A 19,834-nucleotide genomic window follows, 5' to 3' on the forward strand; every position below is an offset into this window, starting at 1 on the left:
AGCCCGTCACCTGGGGGCAGCACAGGGCGCCGGCGCGGAGGACGTTGCTCTCCCCGCCCCCCGCCGGCCCCGCCCCCGCCGCAGCAGCCCTCCCTCCCTCACCCCTCCCCGCCCGCCCCAGGTGCGGAGCAGGATCCCTCCCGCTGGCTCCGCCGCGCGTGGACGCCGCCCGCAGAGGGCAGCAGAGGTTCACGCTGGGCCGCCCGCCTGCCCACGGCGCTCTGGTAAGTGGCCCGCGGGGGCCGGGCCGGGCCGGGCCGGGCCGGGGGCAGGCGCCGCGGAGGGACAGCCCGCCGTGCGGGAGCTGCGCGCAGGCCGCCAGGGCGGGGAGCCGCGGGGCGCGGGGCGGGAACGCGGCGCTGGGCCCTGTGCTCCCGGGGCACCCGGAGCCGGGGCTGCAGCTGTGGCAAGAAGCAGCCAGAGACCGGGGTGCCCAGCGAGGCCTGCGGAGGAGGCACCCGCGGGCGGCAGGTGCAGCCGGGCGGGAGGGGGCACCTGCGCAGGGCCGCGGTGGCGCGGTGGTGACCACTTAGACCGGGCCTGCCTGCGCTAAGAAAACAGCTGTGGAGCGTTCAAGAAAATGCTCAGGATCACGGAAGGGCGTTGCTTTCAGGTGAGCCTTGACTCGCTGCCAGCCCCAGTGGTGGACGCCTAGGGCCCCAGAGCACCCGGGCGGGGCTCCACGGGCAGAGCCGGGCCTCGCGGGGAGAGGGGATGCCCGGATCACCTGAGGACCCACAGCCCCCGCCAGTTAGCCACTTTGGAAACTCAGGTAAGGCCTTCGGGGAAAGTGGCCACCTTTGAGATGTTAAAGTATAGCTCCCCTGGGAGCCCGGGAGCCAGGACCACAAACGTTAACCATTAAATTGTCCTTAACATTTCCCTCTTTTGGGGATCCCTGGGTGGTGCAGCGGTTTAGCGCCTGCCTTTGGTCCAGGGCGCGATCCTGGAGACTGGGGATCGAGTCCCACGTTGGGCCCCTGGTGCATGGAGCCTGCTTCTCCCTCTGCCTGTGTCTCTGCCTCTCTCTCTCTCTCTCTCTCTCTGTCTGTCTCTGTGACTATCATAAATAAATTTAAAAAAAATTCCCTCTTTTGATCAATGGTCTTTCCTCAGAAAGCACTGACCAATCTTAGGTTTTCCTGTCGTCTGGTGCCAGAGTGCCCGGCTGGTCTCCCCTGGGCCCATCCAGTCCCTAGTGTAGGTATGAACATGTATGTTTTTTCACCCAGAGTTCCTTGGCAGGGGAAACTTATTGTAACGTAAAGGGTGGGAAGCTTAAAAGTGATATGTGTTTTGTATGAAGTCCACCTGGGGAGCAAACAGGGCACGTGCTTGGCTTAGATCATCAGGTTTTGCATTTGTAAAGTCTTTGCGACAATGATTCAGAGTAAACGAATTCTAATAAGTACAAGTTGAAGGAACTGACGTGATATTGCGGTAGACTTAAGGAGGAGAAAAATCCAAAGAATCCTTTACATGCACTTTGATAGAAAGGTGGGGAATGTATGATTATTTGTGAGAGAAGATGGAGCATGAGCAGTGAGTAAACATACTCATAACGTACATTCCTTGGTTACTCTGGGGCTGAGAGGTAACATCAGAAGGAGACCAAGTTCAGCCCCTGATGTCTGGAGGGTGTCTCAGGATAGGGAGAAGGGGCTGTGGGTGCACTCTGAGAGCTGGGATGACCTGGACAGGGCCGTGGGCTTGTGACTTGCTGCCCAGTTTTATTTATATGGGTTCTTTCTTCCCGGGAGTAGTTACTATAGGTGCAGCAAGTGGTGTTAGCCATGGAATAGACTCTGCCTTGCTCAGCAAGCAATCATGTGATTATAAGGAGAGGCATTTCCATGGGAACAAAAGAAAACATAGGTTGATGGTTGGAGCAAATTATAAAGGCAGTATCTGAGTCCCGAGTGCTGCCAGTGAGATTTCCACATCAGTTTCCAAGTATCCTCCAAGATGAAATGGGTGCAGGGAGCAGCATCTGATGGATTTTTCTGGTTTGTAGGTTCCAATGCCTCTGGTGATCCTTTTGAGTTAGTAGCCCATAGAGCAACAGGCCCTAAGGCTGTCTCTACAGGAGCTGCTGTGCCCCTGAGGCTCCTGCACCTGCCGATCCATGAGCATGGAATATCTTTTCATTTGTTTGGGGGCGTCATCAGTGTCTTTCCTCAGTATTTTATAGTTTTCAGAATACAGGTCTTTCACCTCTTTAGTTAAGTTTATTCCTAGGCATCTATCCTTTTTGATGAAATTGTGAATGGGATTGTTTTTTCTTAATTCTGTTACTTTGTTATTAGTGTGTAGAAATGCAGCATATTCCTGTATATTGGTTTTGTGTCTGTGACCTTACTGAATTCGTTTATCAGTTCTAAGTAGTTTCTGGTGGAGTCTTTCAGGTTTTTCTATATATATAGTTTCACGTCATCTGCAGATAGAGTTTTTGCTTCTTCCTTACCAATTCAGATGCCTATCATTTCTTTTGCTTGTCTGATTGCTGAGGCTGGGACTTCCAGTACTGATGAATAAAAGTGGTGACGGTGGACATCCCTGTCATGTTCTTACCCTTGGGGGAAAGGCTTTCGGTTTTTCCCCATTGAGGATGATGTTGGCTGTGGGTTTTTCATAGATGGCCTTTATTATGTTGAGGTATGTTCTCTCTAGACCTACGTTGTGGAGGGTTTTCATCATCAGTGGATGTTGTACTTTGTCAACATCTTGATTTTTTCTTTATCTATTTAAGTTATCATATGGTTTTTATCCTTTCTCTTATTGATGTGATGTCTCGTGTTGGTTGATTTGTAAGTATCGAACCACCCTTGCCTCCTAGGACTAAATCTCACTTGTTTGTGGTGAATGATTTTTTTAATGTATTGGATTTGTTTTGCTAGTATTTTGATGATTATTTTCATCTGTGTTCATCAGAAATATTGGCCTGTAGTTTGCTTTTTTGGTGGCGTCTTTACCTGGTTTTGGTATTGGGGTAATGCTGGCCTCATAGAATGAATTTGGAAGCTTTCTTTCCTCTTCGATCTTCTGAAATAGTTTGAGAAGAATAGATACTAACTCTTCTTTAAATGTTTGGTAGAATTCACCTGTGAAGCCATCTGGTCCTGGACTTTTGTTTGCTGGGAGTTTTTTGATGTATTTATTTCTGTAGTGTTGGTTGTTATTGGTCCTCTTCCATTTCTGGTTTTGTTTGAGTTCTCTCTCTCTCTCTCTCTCTCTCTGTTTCTTTTTTGATGAGTCTAGCTGAAAAATTTATCAAATTCCTATCTTTCCAAAGAACCATCTCCTGGTTTCATTGATCATTCAATTGTGGTATTTTTTATTTCAATTACATTTATTTCTGCTCTAACCTTTTTTTTCCTTTCTTCTGCTAGTTTAGGATTTTGTTCTTTTTTTCTTCTAGTTTCTTTAGGGATATGGTTAGGCTGTTTATTTGAGATTTTTCTTGCTTTCTGAGGTAGGCCTATCCTGCTATAAAATTCCCTCTCAGAACATTTTTTGCTCCATCCCAAGGATTTTGGACCATTATGTTTTCATTTTCATTTATCTCCATAGATTTTTTGATTTCCTCTTTGATTTTTTGGTTGAGCCATTCATTGATTACTGGCAAGGTATTTAACCTCCATGTATTTGTGGTCTTTCCAGGTTTTTTTCTTGTGGTTGACTTCTAGTTTCATAGTGTTGTGGTCAGAAAAGACATATGGTATGACTTTGATCTTTCAAATTTGTCAAGGCTTGTTTTGTAGCCTAATATGCAAAACATTCTCTCATTCTGGAGAATGTTCCATGTACACTTGAAAAGAATGTGTATTCTGATGTTTTAGAATGGAATGTTCTGAATATATCTGTTAGATCTATCTGATCCATTGTGTATTCAAAGCCACTCTTGTTGATTTTCTGTTTTTGAGGGTTTTTTTGTTTTTTGTTTTTTTTCTGTTTGGATCATCTATCCATTGATGTAAATGAGTTGTTAAAATCCTCTACTATTATTACTATTGATTGTTTCCTTTATGTTTGTTACTAGCTATTTTATGTATTTGGGGGCTTCTATGTTAGGTGCATAAATATTAATAATTATATCTTTTTATTGGATTGTTCTTTTTATGATTATGTAGTGCCCTTGTCTGTCTTTCTCTGCTATCTTGTTTGATTGATTGATTGATTGATTGATTGATTTATGATAGTCACACGGAGAGAGAGAGGCAGAGACACAGGCAGAGGGAGAAGCAGGCTACATGCACCGGGAGCCTGATGTGGGACTCGATCCCGGGTCTCCAGGATCGCACCCTGGGCCAAAGGCAGGCGCCAAACCGCTGCACCACCCAGGGATCCCTGCAATCTTGTTTTAAAGTCTGTTTTGTCCAATATAAGTAGTGCTACCCCAGGTTTCTTTTTCACTTCTTTTTTCATGATACTTTTTTCATCCTTTCACTTTCAATTTGCATGTGTCTTTAGGTCTCAGTTGAGTCTCTTGTGGGCAGCATATACATGGGCCTTGCTTTCTTATCCATTTTGTCACCCTGTGTCTTTTGATTGGAGTGTTTAGTCCATTTATATTCAAGGTAATTATTGAGAGGTATGTGCTTATTGCCAGTTTGTGCTTCCTACTTTTCTTACTCTTGCTATGGTCTTTCTACTCAAAAGAGTCCCCTTTAACATTTAAGGTTGGTTTAGTGGTCATGAATTCCTTTAACTTTTGTTTGTATGGGAAATTATTTGTCTCTCCTCCTATTCTGAACAATAGTCTTTCTGGATAGAATATTCTTGGCTGCAGATTTTTTCTTTCAGCACTTTGAATGTATCATGCCACTATCTTCTGGCCTACAAAGGTTCTGCTGGAAAATGAGCTGAGAGCCTTATGGGGTTTCCCTTGTATGTAACTAACTTACTTTCTTTCTTTCTTTCTTTCTTTCTTTCTTTCTTTCTTTCTTTCTTTCTTTCTTTCTTTCTCTTTCTTTCTTTCTTTCTTTCTTCTTTCTTTCTTTCTTTCTTTCTTTCTTTCTTTCTCTTTTGGTGCTTTTAAAATTCTCTTTATCACTACTTTTTGCCATTTTAATTACTATGTGTCTTGTTGTGGACCTCCTTAGGTTGATTTTTTTTTTTTTCCTGTGGGTGCTCTGCCTCCTGGATCTAGACTTCTGTCCTTCCCCAGTTTCAGGACGTTTTTCAGCTATTGTTTCTTCAAATAAATTTTCTGCTCTCTTTCCTCTCTCTTCTCCTTCTAGGACCCCTATAATGCAAGTGTTATGCTTGATGGTGTCTCTGTGTCCCTTTAGTATATTTTCATTTTTTTTTTTTGTTATTTTTCTCTTTCTCCTGCTCAACTTGATTGCTTTCCATTGCTGTCTTCCAGGTCACTGATGTGTTCTGCTTCCTCTAGTCCACTATTTCATCTAGTGTATTTTATTCATTTTATTTTTTTAAGATTTATTTATTTATTCATGAGAGACACAGAGAGAAAGAGAGGGAGAGACACAGGCTGAGGGAGAAGCAGGCACCCTGCAAGGAGCCTGATGTGAGACTTGATCCCGGATCCTGGGATCATGCCCTGGGCCAAAGGCAGATGCTCAACTGTGTCTGAGCCACCCAGGCGTCTCATCTAGTGTATTTTAAATTTCAGTTATTGAGTTCTTCATTTCAGAATGGTTCTTTATGTTTTCTATCTCTTTGCTGAGGGTATCCCTGTGGTTCTCCATTCTTGTTCACAAGTCCAGTGAGTATCTTAAATTCTCTGTCAGGCATATTGCTTTTCTCTGTTTTGCTTAGGTCTCTTGCTGTGATTTTGTTCCAGTCTTTCATTTGGGACATATTCCTCTGTCTCCTCATTTTATCTAATTCCTTGTGTCTGTTTCTTTGTGTTAGGAAAGTCAGCTACATCTCTTGCTTTTGAAAATAGTGGCCTTTGGAAGAAATCCTGTAGTGCCCTGCAGTGCAGTGTCCTCTGTTCACTGGAACCTGGTGCTTCAGGGATGTCTCCTGTGTGTGTTGCATGTGCCCTGCTATTGTGGCTGAGCTGATTTTTCCCTTCATCTGTTTGTCTGTAGTGGCTCTCTTTGCCTGTTGTGGGCAGGGTTAGGTCCCTGTGTTACTAGGTGGCAAGTCTGAGGCCACATTAGGCTTGAGTCAAGTCAGACCAAGCATCTGTGAGATGCAGCAGCACCAAACTTCAGGGCACTTGCCCTGTGTTTTCCCCAAAGAAGATTTTCTTGGTGAGTGGGACTTGTAGTCAGACTGGCTGTCTGCCCCCAGTGCACTGGTGAGGCTGCAGTGGATCTGCGATGTATGGTTATCATTTCCATTCCCTGGAGTGGGAGTGACTCTGGAGCATTGCTGGCCTCTGTTGGGGCCCCCTGCACACTGCCAGGCTTGTGGTACTGCTTTGGATGAGTTCTAGCCAAAGAGGTGTTGGAGGAGAATGTGGCAATGGGGCACTCGTGGTGCCAGCAGAGTTGCTGGTCCTTAGGAGGGGACTTGCATCAGCCCAGGAAAGCTCACCAACACAGGGATGGAGGGGCAGGTCCAGAAGTGCGTGGTGGCAGGGCATGCTGTTAGCCAGCTAGGTGGAGAGTGTTGGTGCTGTGCTGGTTCCCACGGGTGTCTGTGTGTCTAGACTGGGTCAGGGGAGGGAAGTGGCACCCACCACCTCTTTTGTTGTTGAAGTCTCCCGAAGATCCCTGCCCTTCCAGCACATGTTCTGAGATTAGTAAATAAATCTCGTATATCCCAGGTGTTTTCAAACTGCTACTTCTATGCTGTATCTCAGTGGGGCTCTTTTTTGTGCTGCCTCTTTAAGGGCAGGAATTCAGTTTCCTCTAGCTCTCCTCACTCTCCCAGAGCCCTGCTCCCTGAGTTTTAAAGTCCCAAGTGTTAACCCCACTGATTGTAAGAACTTGTGAAGCTAGGCCCATCAGGTTTTCAAAGCCAAATGTGGGGATTTGTGGGATATGTCTTCCTCTTGTGGGTCCCTGGTGCCTGGGTGGGGTCTGCTCTTCTCCCCTCCATGCCTGCAGCTTCCCTCCTATGTTCTATGGACTGCCCTTCCTGCTTTTTCCCATGTGACCTTGTCTCTACAGTTAGCTGTAGAGTCTGTTCTGCTAGTCTTGGTTTCATTTTCTGGGTTGTGTACCCTGATGTGGGTGTTTTAGTTGTATCCATGGGAGAAAGTGAGCCTAGATCACCTACTCTGCCATCTTCCCTCTCATAGCCTATGCACGTGTATTTTTAAAATTTATTTATTCCGATTGTAGTCATCATGACCACATATGAGATTTTTTTAATAAAATAATTTTTTATCGGTGTTCAATTTACCAACATACAGAATAACACCCAGTGCTCATCCCGTCAAGTGTCCCCCTCAGTGCCCGTCACCCACTCACCCCTACCCCCCGCCCTCCTCCCCTTCCACCACCCCTAGTTCGTTTCCCAGAGTTAGGAGTCTTTATGTTCTGTCTCCCTTTCTGATATTTCCCACACATTTCTTCTCCCTTCCCTTATATTCCCTTTCACTATTATTTATATTCCCCAAATGAATGAGAACATACACTGTTTGTCCTTCTCCGATTGACTTACTTCACTCAGCATAATACCCTCCAGTTCCATCCACGTTGAAGCAAATGGTGGGTATTTGTCGTTTCTAATGGCTGAGTAATATTCCATTGTATACATCGACCACATCTTCTTTATCCATTCATCTTTCGATGGACACCGAGGCTCCTTCCACAGTTTGGCTATTGTGGACATGGCTGCTGGAAACATCGGGGTGCAGGTCCCGGTGTTTCATTATATCTGAATCTTTGGGGTAAATCCCCAACAGTGCAATTGCTGGGTCGTAGGGCAGGTCTATTTTTAACTCTTTGAGGAACCTCCACACAGTTTTCCAGAGTGGCTGCACCAGTTCACATTCCCACCAACAGTGTAAGAGGGTTCCCTTTTCTCCGCATCCTCTCCAACATTTGTGGTTTCCTGCCTTGTTAATTTTCCCCATTGAGATTCTTTTCCAAAAGTTCCCCTTATCAAACTTCTACAACTTTCTTTTTTATTTACTTTGTCATAAGTTTTCCCTCTCTAAAGAACCAGTCTTGTATCAGAACAAAAATATTTTCTCTCAACAGAAGTGTATTCTCAGTCTTCATACCTTTCTTACATATCTACTTTCACTACATACAGAGTTGATTTCCTTATTGCTTCCAGAAGTCTTGATTCCATTTAGCAGAATTTTAACTCCAATGAATTCAGCCCAATTTATTGATTTAACCTAGCAAAACCTCAAAGTTTAAGGTTACCAAAGATTTTGGAAGCTATTTAAAAATTTCTGAACCTTTTCTTTAAAATTTAATTTACTCACTGTTAACCCATGAAAACTTCATGAGACAAAAATCAACCATTATTTTAAGTCATTTTGGCTGACAGATTACAACAGGACAACATGAATAACTTCAGGTAGGATATCAGCTAATTATCTGTATTATATTTGATGTTGATAGCACCAAAAACATGTCTATTTTAAACCAACCTTGAATTAGCTTTAATACTGAATATGCTGCACCTGTGTCTGCTAAAACATTATTCAGTTTGTTCTGTCCTGTCAATTTTACCTGGGGCTCCTATGGGTTGTTGGAGTCCAGGGGAGTCCTTGGGCCCCTTCATCCTGGTTTGGGAAATACTCCAGTTTGAACCTCATAAGGAGATAGCCTATCTGGCAGCTCTGGGTGCTTTTTGCTCCTTGGTAGTGAGAGTAGGAAGAGCAGAAGCCAATGGTGGCAGAGGTGCTGAGGATGCTATAGGGGCCAGCTGGGTGAGCAGCCCTGGTAGTGGTTGTACAGGAACCAGGAGGAAGGTAAGGCAGAGGCCAATTCAAAGTTGGGACTAGCATTTCTTCATTTCTGTCTCCTGTCTTTGCCTCCTGCAAAACAAGCTTTCTCTCCATTTGCTTTTCAGCCCTCCGCAGGAGGCAGTGGTGTAGGCAGTAGATTGGGTTCAGCTCTGGTGCTTGTGCTTATGGATTTAGGATTACCAGTGTCTTCCTGTTTTCCTCCTCCTTTTCCTCATTTTTCTGTCTATTGAGAAGGGGGTTGGCTGTATTGGGTTTTGTCCATCCTTCTTTCTCAGGACCATCTTTTACATGGGGCATCCTTCTTATGGAGCGAATAAAAGCCTAAATGTAGGGAATTTCATCCTAGATCATATATAACTTTGAAAAACATTTGAGTTAGTTTTTATCTTCTGAGTTTTAGAAAGTTTTTACAAGTGCTTGCCTTTAAACTAATTAAAGAGAGCTCCTTTACAAATTAATTTTAGCAGTGCCATCCTAAGGTGGAGAAAATATCAGTTATTACACATAGACACATATATACAAACAAAGATACAAGCAAAATTTAGCCTTTGTTTCACAAAATATTTGTGGAGAGGACATTAAAGACCCAATTTCCAAACAATCTCCCTTTGATTAAAACAAATCCAGTCACAAGATAGCATTATAATTTATGGATCCATTAATTAGTTATTTTCCTAGTTTTTGATCAGAACACAGATGGTTTTATCCAAAGATACCAAAAGCTACAGCAACAGAGGGCAGCCCGGGTGGCTTAGCGGTTTGGCACCTGCCTTCGGCCCAGGGCGTGATCCCGGAGACCTGGATAGAGTCCCACATCGGACTCCCTGCATTGAGCCTGCTTCTCCCTCTGCCTGTCTCTCTCTCTCTCTCTCTCTGTCTCTAATAAATAAAATCTTAAAAAAAAAAAAAAAAAAGCTACAGCAACAGACAAACCAAATGAAGAGCAGAGTGCCTCTTTGAATGCTGCTGGTTCCTCCCCAAAAGCTGGGGGCTTCATAGCTTCTGGTTGCATAGTCTTACAGCTGGCTAATTGTGTACACAAGAAAATTAACTCAGACATGTGAAGAGAACTCCTTTTGGGCCATCTGAGACTCAGGTTATCCTGAGTAGATTTTCCCGTTTTCATAAGGACTTGCAAGCAGAAACTCCATAGGTGCTGGGCATAGAGAGCTTGTCAGAGTTCCTGTAGGCACTTGTTGGTTTTCTGGGAGCTCTTCAGCTTTTGAAACATGGTTCCCTACTCCTTTTAGTTTATTTTTAGAATAAGGCTTGAATTAGATTTAAGGATGTTTAGCGTGGTGGGTCCAGAAGGTACTGCTTATAAGTGTTCCTTCCAAAGCGCTGTGATACACTCCGCTACGTGCCTTGGTTTCTCCTTTCAAGGGACCAGCAAGGGTTCTTGGAGCACTGGATGATCCATCCTTATGTGTGTACCTGGGGACAAGCCAGTTGCTAGTTACCTTCTGAGATGGGAAATTCCTAATGGAAGCACTGCACATCTTGAAGACTGCCATCAGACACTTCCTTTAGGCTTTCAGCCACCCGAGAATATTATTTGGCCGGGAGGAACAAGTGTCCCTTTTCTTTGAGGCTGAATGACTCGGGCTCTCATATCTAGGCAGAAAATGTGCTCCAGCCTTCTTTAATAATGCCAGTTATTATAATACTGAGTTAAAACAACCAACTCCTGGAGGTTATTCCCACTTGGAGAACATTACTGGTAACCCTTAACAGCATGAATAAAAGGACTGTCACTTCAAAGTGAGGAGGCTGGATATTAGGGTACAAAGGGCCCGTGCTGGTACTGAGCACAGAGTTCCTGACAAACCCCGGGCGTTCTCAGGTGAGTTGCTCTGACATCCTCCAACTATGTGAAGAAATGTTGAGGTAGAGAGAACGAACCTTTTTAAAATTTTTAGAGAGAAAGGAAGAGAATCATATTTGAGCCCCAGTTAAGACAGCTGCCCAGATACTCAGTCTTCACAGAGAAGCGTGCTCTGGGGAGGGAATGTGTGGTGCAGGGTAATATGGCTATTGTTGGGTTTTTGTGTGTTTTTTAACATAGTTACAAACCATCTTGAGGATGGATATCCCAGAAAGTCACAGACTTCTGTTTTAAGTATGTGTAAGGCTGTATGACTTTAATCTTATGGAGACCAGGGAGATTTTTTTTCCCTTGTATTTGGAATGCTTCTTTTTTTTTTCTTTTGTTTTTTGAACAAAGCAGATGTACAGTATGTGCACAGGACAGAAATAGAGCCCATGCTTTGGGGTTTTGCTGAGTCTTTATGACCCTGGTAAGTGTTAAGTATAGCTTCCCTGGGAGCCCAGGAGCAGGATCCACGAACATTAAAGTTGAAAATTTCCTTTAATTTTATCAAAATATGACATGTAATCCAAAACTGGGATCATGTTCATTCTATTGCCTAACGATGCCAGATTATGATGACGATGAGCAATAATCAGACATCACTCCTCTAATAGGGAAAATCTGAAAATAGGAATAAGCTGAAATAAAAACCAAGTATTTTACATGCACTTGTAAAATATAGTTTACAAATGATAAGTCCTGACTGAAAAAGAATCGGGACAATTGGGACTGTTAAAAAGACAAGCTGAGGGCAGGTGCTACATGCATGCTCCATTCTACAAGCTTGGCTCTCTGGGGTCCGGTGCTGCAGTAAAATCCCATCTGAAAAAATAAAGAATATGGCTTGGGAGGGTCTGCAGAAGGACAAGTACAGTTATTAAATAAAATCTTAACAGTTGCAAGTCCATGGCAACACAGGTGGCATGTGGAATCCTGGCACACCTGGCAGAAAGCTGCCCTGCTGCCCCTCGTGCTCTCATCACGAGGCAGGTGTTGGCATTCATCGTGAGTTGGGGTGAGATGGAGCTGATTACTGGAGTTTAAGTCCAACATCCTGGAAAGTTGTGCTCAAGGCATAACCCAGTGGGACCACCTCTGTCTCTCAGGGGCACGGTGTCTACCCAAGGCCAAGGCACCACTGTTTGTTGGTGTCAAGGTGGACCAGTGGGTCTCCGTTAGAGATGTTATAATGTCCAAGGTAACTTCCTTCAGGAGCTTAGGAAAGCCCATCTTTTCCAGTAGTTCACATGGCAGGGTGGCTGCTCGCATTTTCCCAGAATTCTCCCTCCTGGCTGGGCCAACCCAGCCCTTTCCTCTCAGCTCTGCCCGGGGATTCTTGTTATTGGGGCTGGACCTGCTGGGGTTGTCGGGGCTTACCCTGGAGGCCACAGCCCAGCCTGGGGTGAGGGGCAGCACGGGGTCCCCGGGACGAGCAGGGTGCCAGGGTCACGCTTTCTTGGTGTCCCCTCCCCAGGTGGGACTGGACGCGTGCAGCACCCCAGGCTGAGAAGTCGGTGGTGTCACCGTCAGGGGGAGTCATGTTCTGCTTCGTGCATCGGCCCGCGCAGGTGCACGGCACCAGGAGCACAGGTGGCCTGTCCCATGGGGTCACTGGTAGTCAGCGGCATCTGGGCCCTGGGATGGGCCGTGCTCCTGCACTGCGGGACTTCTGCGCTCCCGGGAGTGCTGCGTGTCCTCAGGGAAGGACGCCACCTCCTCCCCACCAGACACAAGCCCCCACCCCTCCTCTGGCACACGGTGCGCATGACCGACCGTCTCTGTGAATCGGATGATTCTAGTCAGTCACCTAGTCCCTTTGTGACTCACTTATCCCACTCGGCATGATGTCCTCGGGATCACCCATGTTATAGCAGGCGTCAGGATTTCCTCCTTCTAAGACTGAATTATAATTTGTGTGCATGGGCTACATTTTGCTTATCCACACACCAGTTGATGGGCACTTGGGTTGCCTCCAACTTTTGGCTCCTCTGAATGATAATGCTTTTGAACGTGGGTGTAGAAATGTCTCACTAAGTCCCTGCTTTTAATTCTTTTGGGTATATCCCCAGAACTGCTGGATCATGAGGTAGTTCTGCTTATAAACTTCAAGGAACCCCCATACTGTTTTCCTCGGTAGCTGCACCAGTTTGCATCCCCCCAACAGTGCACAAAGGGCCCGATCTCTCCATGTCCTCGTTACGTTTTCCTTTGTTGGATGGTAGCCATCCTTATGGTGTGAGGGGCTATCTCACTGTGGTTTGGATTTGCATTTCCCTGATGACGAGGGATGTGGAGCATCTCTTCACATGCTTACTGGCCATTCGTACATCTTTGGAGAAACATCTATTGAAGTCCTTTGCTCATTTTAAGACCAGGGTTTTTTGTTATTGTTGTGGTTGAGTTGTAGGAGTTCTTTATATACTCTGGATATTAGCTCCTTATCAGAGGATTTGAAAATATTTTCTCTCAGGGGGTTGTCTTTTCACTTTCAACAGTTGTATCTTGATACACAAAAGGTTTTAATTTTGATGTGATCCAGTTTACCTGTTTTTTGTTGTTGTTGTTGTTGCTTGTGCACACAAGTAACTTCGTGCCTCTAAGGCATTTTTTTTTGTCCCGGATCAGCGTCTAAGGAAACAGAAAAAGTTCAAGGACCAGAAATAGCTTAGAGGCCTTCATGAGTGGGAGGACAGTCTGCCATGAGAAACAGGAAGGAATTCTGTGTGGCTGCTGGGGATGAAGAGTGGGGTGGGGATGTCACAAGGCTTTAAGAAAGACTCCAAAATCACAACTCGGGTACTTTTCTTCTCTTAACAGGAATGTGACAAGAGTACGGAGGGCAGCAGGGAGAGATGAGCCAAGGAGGCATCTTAGAGACCTTGTTCAGATTCAGGAGGGAAGGAGACAATCCTGACGCCAACGGGATGCATGGCTGTGACCATTCATGCAGCGGAGTCAACAAGAGCGAGGTGAGGTGTGGACAGGCGGGCAGGCCGCGGGGCTCCCGGGGAGTAGCCGTCTGCCCCTGGGCGCGTGAAGGACCGGGACGGGTGCCTGCGTGATGCGTGGTGGCTGGAACAGATGTGCCTGCGGGAGTACACACTGTCGCGGGCAGGTGTGCGGGGACAGGGACAGCCAGCCTCCCATGAACGCAGACCTTCTTCATCTCACGCTTTTTGATTCAGCAAACATCGGGGATTTGGGAGGGCTTCCCAGGAGGCAAGCACTCGGGTTGGAGGAGCTTTTGCCTACAGCCTACAGGACGTCTCCCGGCAGCCCTGTTCACTCGCAGGCCGCGGGATCCACGGAACATGGTGCTGCGTGGCCAGCACTGCTCGCTGTTCCTGCTGCAGTCACTGGGTATTGGCAGGATTCAAGCCTGCCCAACTTTTCATAATAAGAACAAGGACGCATAGGATTCCTTCTGCTTGCCTCTCGACACCTTGCACCTACGCAGATGGAAACACACCTTCTGATCTGTCCGTGGCAGGGAATGGAATTCGTGACTCCACACAAAGAAGCAATCTTGGAGTTGCTTAGACAGGCTGTTGACCTCCTCATTGGCCCTCCTGTTTCCAGAGTGAGCCCGTACAGATGGCCACTGACATGACAGCTACACCTGGTCACTGAGCACAGAAATGCACCTCATGCAGGTGAAGAGCTGGATTTTAATCTTATTTAACATTAATTTTAACTGACACTCATTTCGTTAGTGGAAAACACTCATACTTAGGATAACCTGGAGTGTAAATTTTTAAACTGTTAAGTGGTATGAAATCTAAATACAGATAAACTATTTCTAATGAAAATTTACTGTCAGAATTGAGATGTGCTCTAAGTGTAAATAAAATACAGTGTATTTTAGAGACAGCACCAAAAAAATAAAAAACACCCACCATTGCAATAATTGCAATATTTTGTAAAATATTGATGACTTGTGGTTGGAACAGTGTCTTAAATACCTGGTGTTAAATAAAATTATTTAAAAATTAGAAATTTTTAAAATTTTACTGTGGCCATTAGGAATTTTTACATTGTATATGTGGGTATATTTGTTAACCTTGAGCCAGACAAAACAGGATTAAGTGAAAGACTTCCTTTTCTTAGGAGAAAATAACTTTTTAGATCAACTTCTCTAAGAAGCATTTACTTGAAATCTCTATCCTACGTTCGTACATAACTCCCCCCTGAGCCACCAAATCCGTGCTCAGCAGCTGGGCAAGCCAGTTGGCTGCAGACAGCTCCTGGAGTGTTTCAGGATTATTTCTTGGCAGCTTTTGAAAAAAACCACTAATTGAAAGGTTAATCAAATCAGTCATACTTGCATGTTGGTTAAACAAACACCCTGTCTCCACTGAAGACTGAACAGATGCAGGGCTCTGCACAGGCGGCCCACTGAATCCATCGCCGTGTTTACTTTCCTTCCAGGGTGTGAGCAGTAGGGCAGCATCCTGAATACCCTGCAAGCAAAACTGTGTTCTCAACTATGAAACTCTTTCTCCCTTTCAGAATTTTGCAGGATCTAAGATATTTCATAGCAACAATGATTCCGTCTGGGATACGTGAGAGGAAATGGCTAGTTCTACAGGTAAGTTTAAAGTTTGCTCAGGTACAAAATTATCTTCAAAGCAGACAAATTTGGAGGTACAATTTGTTAAAAATACAAGTAGATGGCAGAATGTAGTCCATCTAAAAAACAAATGCTCTTAGGGCATACTTTAAAGAGCTCAAGATAAATACTTCCGGTAGCCAATCAAATATGCCTGTCACGCTGAGTGTGCCTGTAGGTGTGGTGTGCCCACCCGCTAACCAGGCAGCTCCCCAGGAAATCCCACGGAAAGCCAAGGTCAGGGCAGAAACTTGGAAGATAGTGATCCTTGCATTTAAATGATGAAGCATGAGATGATTCCCCTTCCACTTGGAGAAAGAGCTCCACACGGTCCTACCCCAGCAGAGCCAGAACATGTGAAGAAGTGACATCCCGAGTGTGTGACCATCACCAAAGCCCTAGAGGAACACTGAGAATTCCCATAACGTGGACTCATGTTTATTCTGTGCTTGTGTCTTTCCACCTATATTCAAGAATTAAGGAATTATCGAGTGGGTCACAACTCGATAGTTTGAAAGTTTGAGTGTAAAAGTTTCTAGGGAAGATATTTCAGAAATTGTTATGGAAGCAAATTCAGTGTCTCAAGAATATGTGTGCCTGATGAGCACAGTGAGAGCAACTCTGCTCTTAAAGACCTTAATACACTGAACATAATAGTGTATTAACTGTTAGCAGTTCCCGACCTTCTGAGAGGGTGGCCTCCGACTGGATCCCGCAAGAAATGTAGGCACACAGGATCTGGAATGGAACTGGGACAGACACGGGGTCTCGAAGGCTCTGCTTGGTAGGTGCTGGTGCTGCTGCTCAGGAGTTTATTTTGCCTTGAAATTACTCAATTAATGCAAATCATAATAAATTATGCAAAAAAATCAATTCTAAGTTCAAAAGTACATTTATTTAAAATGTGGGCAAGATATCAATATAAAAGAAAAGAGTATAAGAAATAAAAATAATCAAAGTACAAAACATTTCAAATCTTTAACATCCATAATTTAGAGATAGCAAGGTCTTTATTTACACCATTTTATTTGTAGCCGAAGTTCTGTTAACAGTGTTTGAAAACATTTAAAAACCTGGCAAATGAATCATAAAACCTAATGTGGGCTCATAAATTCCTATAATACAAAACATAATTTATGTTTCCTCAGAATAAAATTACACATCTTAATAAGATGCAGTATATTTATTATATTTGTTTTCCTGCTTTAAAATGCCTGCCTCCTAAAGCAGCTGGAAAACACGGGCGTCTGAAGGGGACGACGGACGCAGCCAGAACTCGTCCCAGGGCTCCAGTCACAGCGCAGTGTCGATGCCATCAGTTAAATTTATATGTAGGCTTGTTAAGGAAAGCACATTTCAAACACAATACGAACTAACAGCCCGTACGGGGGGGGGGGGGGGGCGGGGGGGGGCGGGGGGGGGCAGGGATCCCAAATCTAGTTAGTTAAGTACCTGACGGCATTTTTTTCACTCACAGGGAGCTTTACGGATGCCCCTGCACTGAACTCCCGCAGCCTGAGCGCAGCAGACCCTCTGCGGTGGTGGGACCTGGCACACATGCTCGGAAGCGATTCTGCTCTGCAAAGCTGAGGCCCTGTCGTGGCTGATTCTCTTTTCAACTACGAGGTACAAAGCGCAGGCTGCTGGCCCTGGAGCCCCCACCACAGACAAGTCCTCCCTCCCTGGATCCTCCAGAGCACCTGCCAACCCCTGCAGCTCTGACCCATCCTCCTGGAACAAAATTAAGTCAGGCTCCTTTCTGTCTCTAGATGGAGAGAAAAAAGGTCCCTGAGAGGACACCCATAAATCACCCCAAAGCAGTTGTTCTTTCTCAAAGTAGTACAGGATAGACATTTAGTATTTTTAAAAACTCTGGAAGAGACAAACTATAAAGAAAATGCTTCTATAAGCACAGTCTCTGCAAAAACTCAACAGGCCTTCTATCACAGAACACATACGGCTTTGCTATCAGTGGTGTGCGGCTTTCGAAAAGGATATGATTCATAGTCCAGTGTTTGTGTGAGCACTCCAGTGAGAATGAACTCTGCATTGTGAACATCTGAAAGGAATGAAACCAACAATGTGAAAGTAAATGTGCTGCTGTGTGTACACACACACACCAATAAAAAGAGCAATAAGCCATACCTATTCCTCTGGCAAAATATTCTCGACATAAATGAAGGTCATTTTCACAGGATATTAAAATTATTTCTGACAAACTCTAAGGAAAAGAAAAGGAGGTTATTGGTTACTGAACAAGGAATGTCATTGGGCAGTGACAAAATCAGCAGCCTGTCTTCTACCTACCTTATTTTGCTTGTGCTCCACGAGTTTCCGGAAAGATGGTTGTTTAGACAACACTCGTCCTCCTGCACATTCCACGATCGCCTTCATGGTCGAAAGACTTGGGCAGATTCCAGGTGTGATGTAAAAATATTTCGCCTAAAAATAAAAATATGTGCACATTTTTAAATGCTTTGAATCTTGGGGGTATGTAATTTTTCATAAATTCTACTGGCAGTTTTTATAAAATGTATAATTTCATGAAGTTACAGAAGTACCAGACCCTGCAAGTTCCCAACGTGAGGTGGGCCTGGAGGGACCAAGGATGCCAATCTGAAAAAACTGAAGCATTTTCCTGTATCAGGTAAGGCTTGTGATTAGTAGAAGTACCTGGAACCTCTGCCCTAAGAGACACGAAGGATCCCGTGGTATCGGCAAGGACGCTACATCATCCACCTCGTGTGTCAAGCGAGAGGCGGCTGAGAACCTGCATGACCTCTCTTCAATACCTGTGTGCTTCGTGGGCTCAGACCAGGAAATGATCCTGATGGTGGAGATCTAACTCTCCAATGTCTGTTCTCTGAAGTGCACCACAAAATACTATGTTTTAAACTGCTCATAGAAAAAGAACATTTAGAGAACTCAGACTATTTTAGGGAAGCTCCATCGTAACATTCTCATTTTCATTCCTAAGCTGGTTCCTTGAAAAGGGTAAAAGCAGAACGATACAAAAATTTTTTTCAAGCTGTTCTAACAAATATTTAAAAGTCTTCTGTCTTAAATTGTTTAAGTATACAATATTTTTCCAAGAATCCTCATTTTGCAGCTGAGCATACATTTAATGAGAAGAGCATGAAGTAGCAAAGATTTGTGAAAAGCAGAAAAATCAACCTAAGTGTCTCTTACCAATTAGATTATTCATAACACACTCCCTGAACACCCAGACACTTTGTTGAGCGTGTCTAACAGAATGAAGGGCAGTGCTCTGGAGGCACGCTGGGCCTCCCCAGCAGAGACCTCCAGGAACACGACCAGCTCCCCGGGGCCAGTGTGTGCTACCCACTTAGTTACTGTCCCTCCCACTGTGCTATGTGTTGGCATACAGGGCAACTACACTTTACCTTGAAGAGGGGGGAGGTGTGCGCCCTTTTCAGGGACTCTTCCAGACTGAAAGAGAACAGCACTTCGGCTTCAGCGTCTCGGAGGAGGTAGTTCTGCTCATCTGGAAAACAGAGCCACCGGGTCAGAAAAGTGCAGACTAGAGGAATACTGGGTACAGAGTTCCGCCCTAGAGGTCTCCCCACAGGTCAGGGGCATGTGTCGCTCACGGCTCACACTTCCCTGGGAACCTCAGAATACTGAGATCTCACACCCTCCCCCCTGAATACAGCCAGACAAAGGAAAGATAGACTGCCTTCTCTGCAGCATGTCTTAACCTCTGGGGTCATACACTCTTGAAAACAAATGGATGGAGAACCGGGGACCCTCTCTACTGCCACACCCTGCCACCAGTTCATGCGGTTTCAGGGAGTTCACAGTCCCAGCGCCACCAGCTCAGAACCAGCATCACATCCACGTGTGTATGATGACCACAAGTCTCATCAATTAGACTCACTGAGCTCATAATCCATTACACTTTATAGATCTAACAAAAATATTCCTTTTAAATATATGAAAGTAGCAACTCAGAATAGTTTCACTAAATCTTGAAGCCTTAGGAGAATTTTAATTAACTTTTTCAGAGTTCTCATGGTAACACCCTAAGAAATGTCCATTTACCAAAAGTCAAAGATCACAAAATGTTTTAAGTGTCTTCTAAATGTCTTATGCTCAGAAAAGCATTTCTTCACTTATAAAAATAACCAAGTAGCAAAACACAGAGGCCTCTCACCCGATGACACAGTCACCTGAAGTGGAGCACAGGGAAGTCTGGGGGTAGGGGCTGGCCAACAGGGCAGCCAACAGGACACACAGGTTGGGACTTGCAGGCCACACACTGTTTCTGCTGAACATCCTTCTTTTCATAAAGCAATGAGGCTTTAAACATGTAAAAAACATTCTTAGCTCACAGGCCACAGTTTGCTGACCCTGAGCAAAAAACAGAGAATGAAATTCTTAACTGCTAGAAATACAAGATCATTTGATCAGCCAGAGAAAGCTGCTCTGCTGTTTTAAGTGAAAAAATGTGTCTGAAAACAGAAATAAAAAATGAAAAGTAGTCACA

At 44.8% G+C, this 19,834-nt stretch overlaps 1 protein-coding gene and 1 long non-coding RNA gene across 12 annotated transcripts in view; one reads left to right on the plus strand and one right to left on the minus strand.

Annotated features, from left to right (window-relative positions):
• Positions 1–102: 102 nt before the first annotated feature.
• Positions 103–19,828, plus strand: LOC112663218 (uncharacterized). 6 transcript variants are annotated; one of them, XR_003139078.3, is made up of 7 exons: positions 103–224; positions 614–772; positions 1,117–1,204; positions 13,536–13,687; positions 15,228–15,306; positions 16,000–16,111; positions 16,805–19,828. It is a non-coding gene; the product is annotated as an uncharacterized LOC112663218 (long non-coding RNA). The 6 variants fall into 6 exon arrangements; XR_003139073.3 differs by lacking the exon at positions 1,117–1,204; XR_007402605.1 differs by lacking the exons at positions 103–224; positions 614–772; positions 1,117–1,204 and adding exons at positions 325–613; positions 14,011–14,371.
• The window catches only part of PAXIP1 (PAX interacting protein 1), a 50,061-nt gene continuing 46,427 nt past the window's right edge, over positions 16,201–19,834 (minus strand). For 5 of the 6 annotated variants that reach the window (XM_049094791.1, XM_049094795.1, XM_049094793.1 and 2 more), the window contains 5 exons: positions 18,732–18,832; positions 17,635–17,769; positions 17,473–17,548; positions 17,322–17,386; positions 16,201–16,654 (listed from right to left, as the gene is read on the minus strand). In XM_049094791.1, coding sequence (XP_048950748.1) covers positions 16,643–16,654; positions 17,322–17,386; positions 17,473–17,548; positions 17,635–17,769; positions 18,732–18,832 — 389 coding nt within the window. In that variant the 3' untranslated portion in view covers positions 16,201–16,642. Of the gene's footprint in view, positions 16,655–17,321; positions 17,387–17,472; positions 17,549–17,634; positions 17,770–18,731; positions 18,833–19,834 lie in introns of those variants that run through there. The other variant, XM_049094796.1, reaches the window with a different exon arrangement.

This window comes from Canis lupus, chromosome 16, assembly GCF_003254725.2.
Source record: "Canis lupus dingo isolate Sandy chromosome 16, ASM325472v2, whole genome shotgun sequence".
In the NCBI taxonomy this organism is placed as follows: Eukaryota; Metazoa; Chordata; class Mammalia; order Carnivora; family Canidae; genus Canis; species Canis lupus.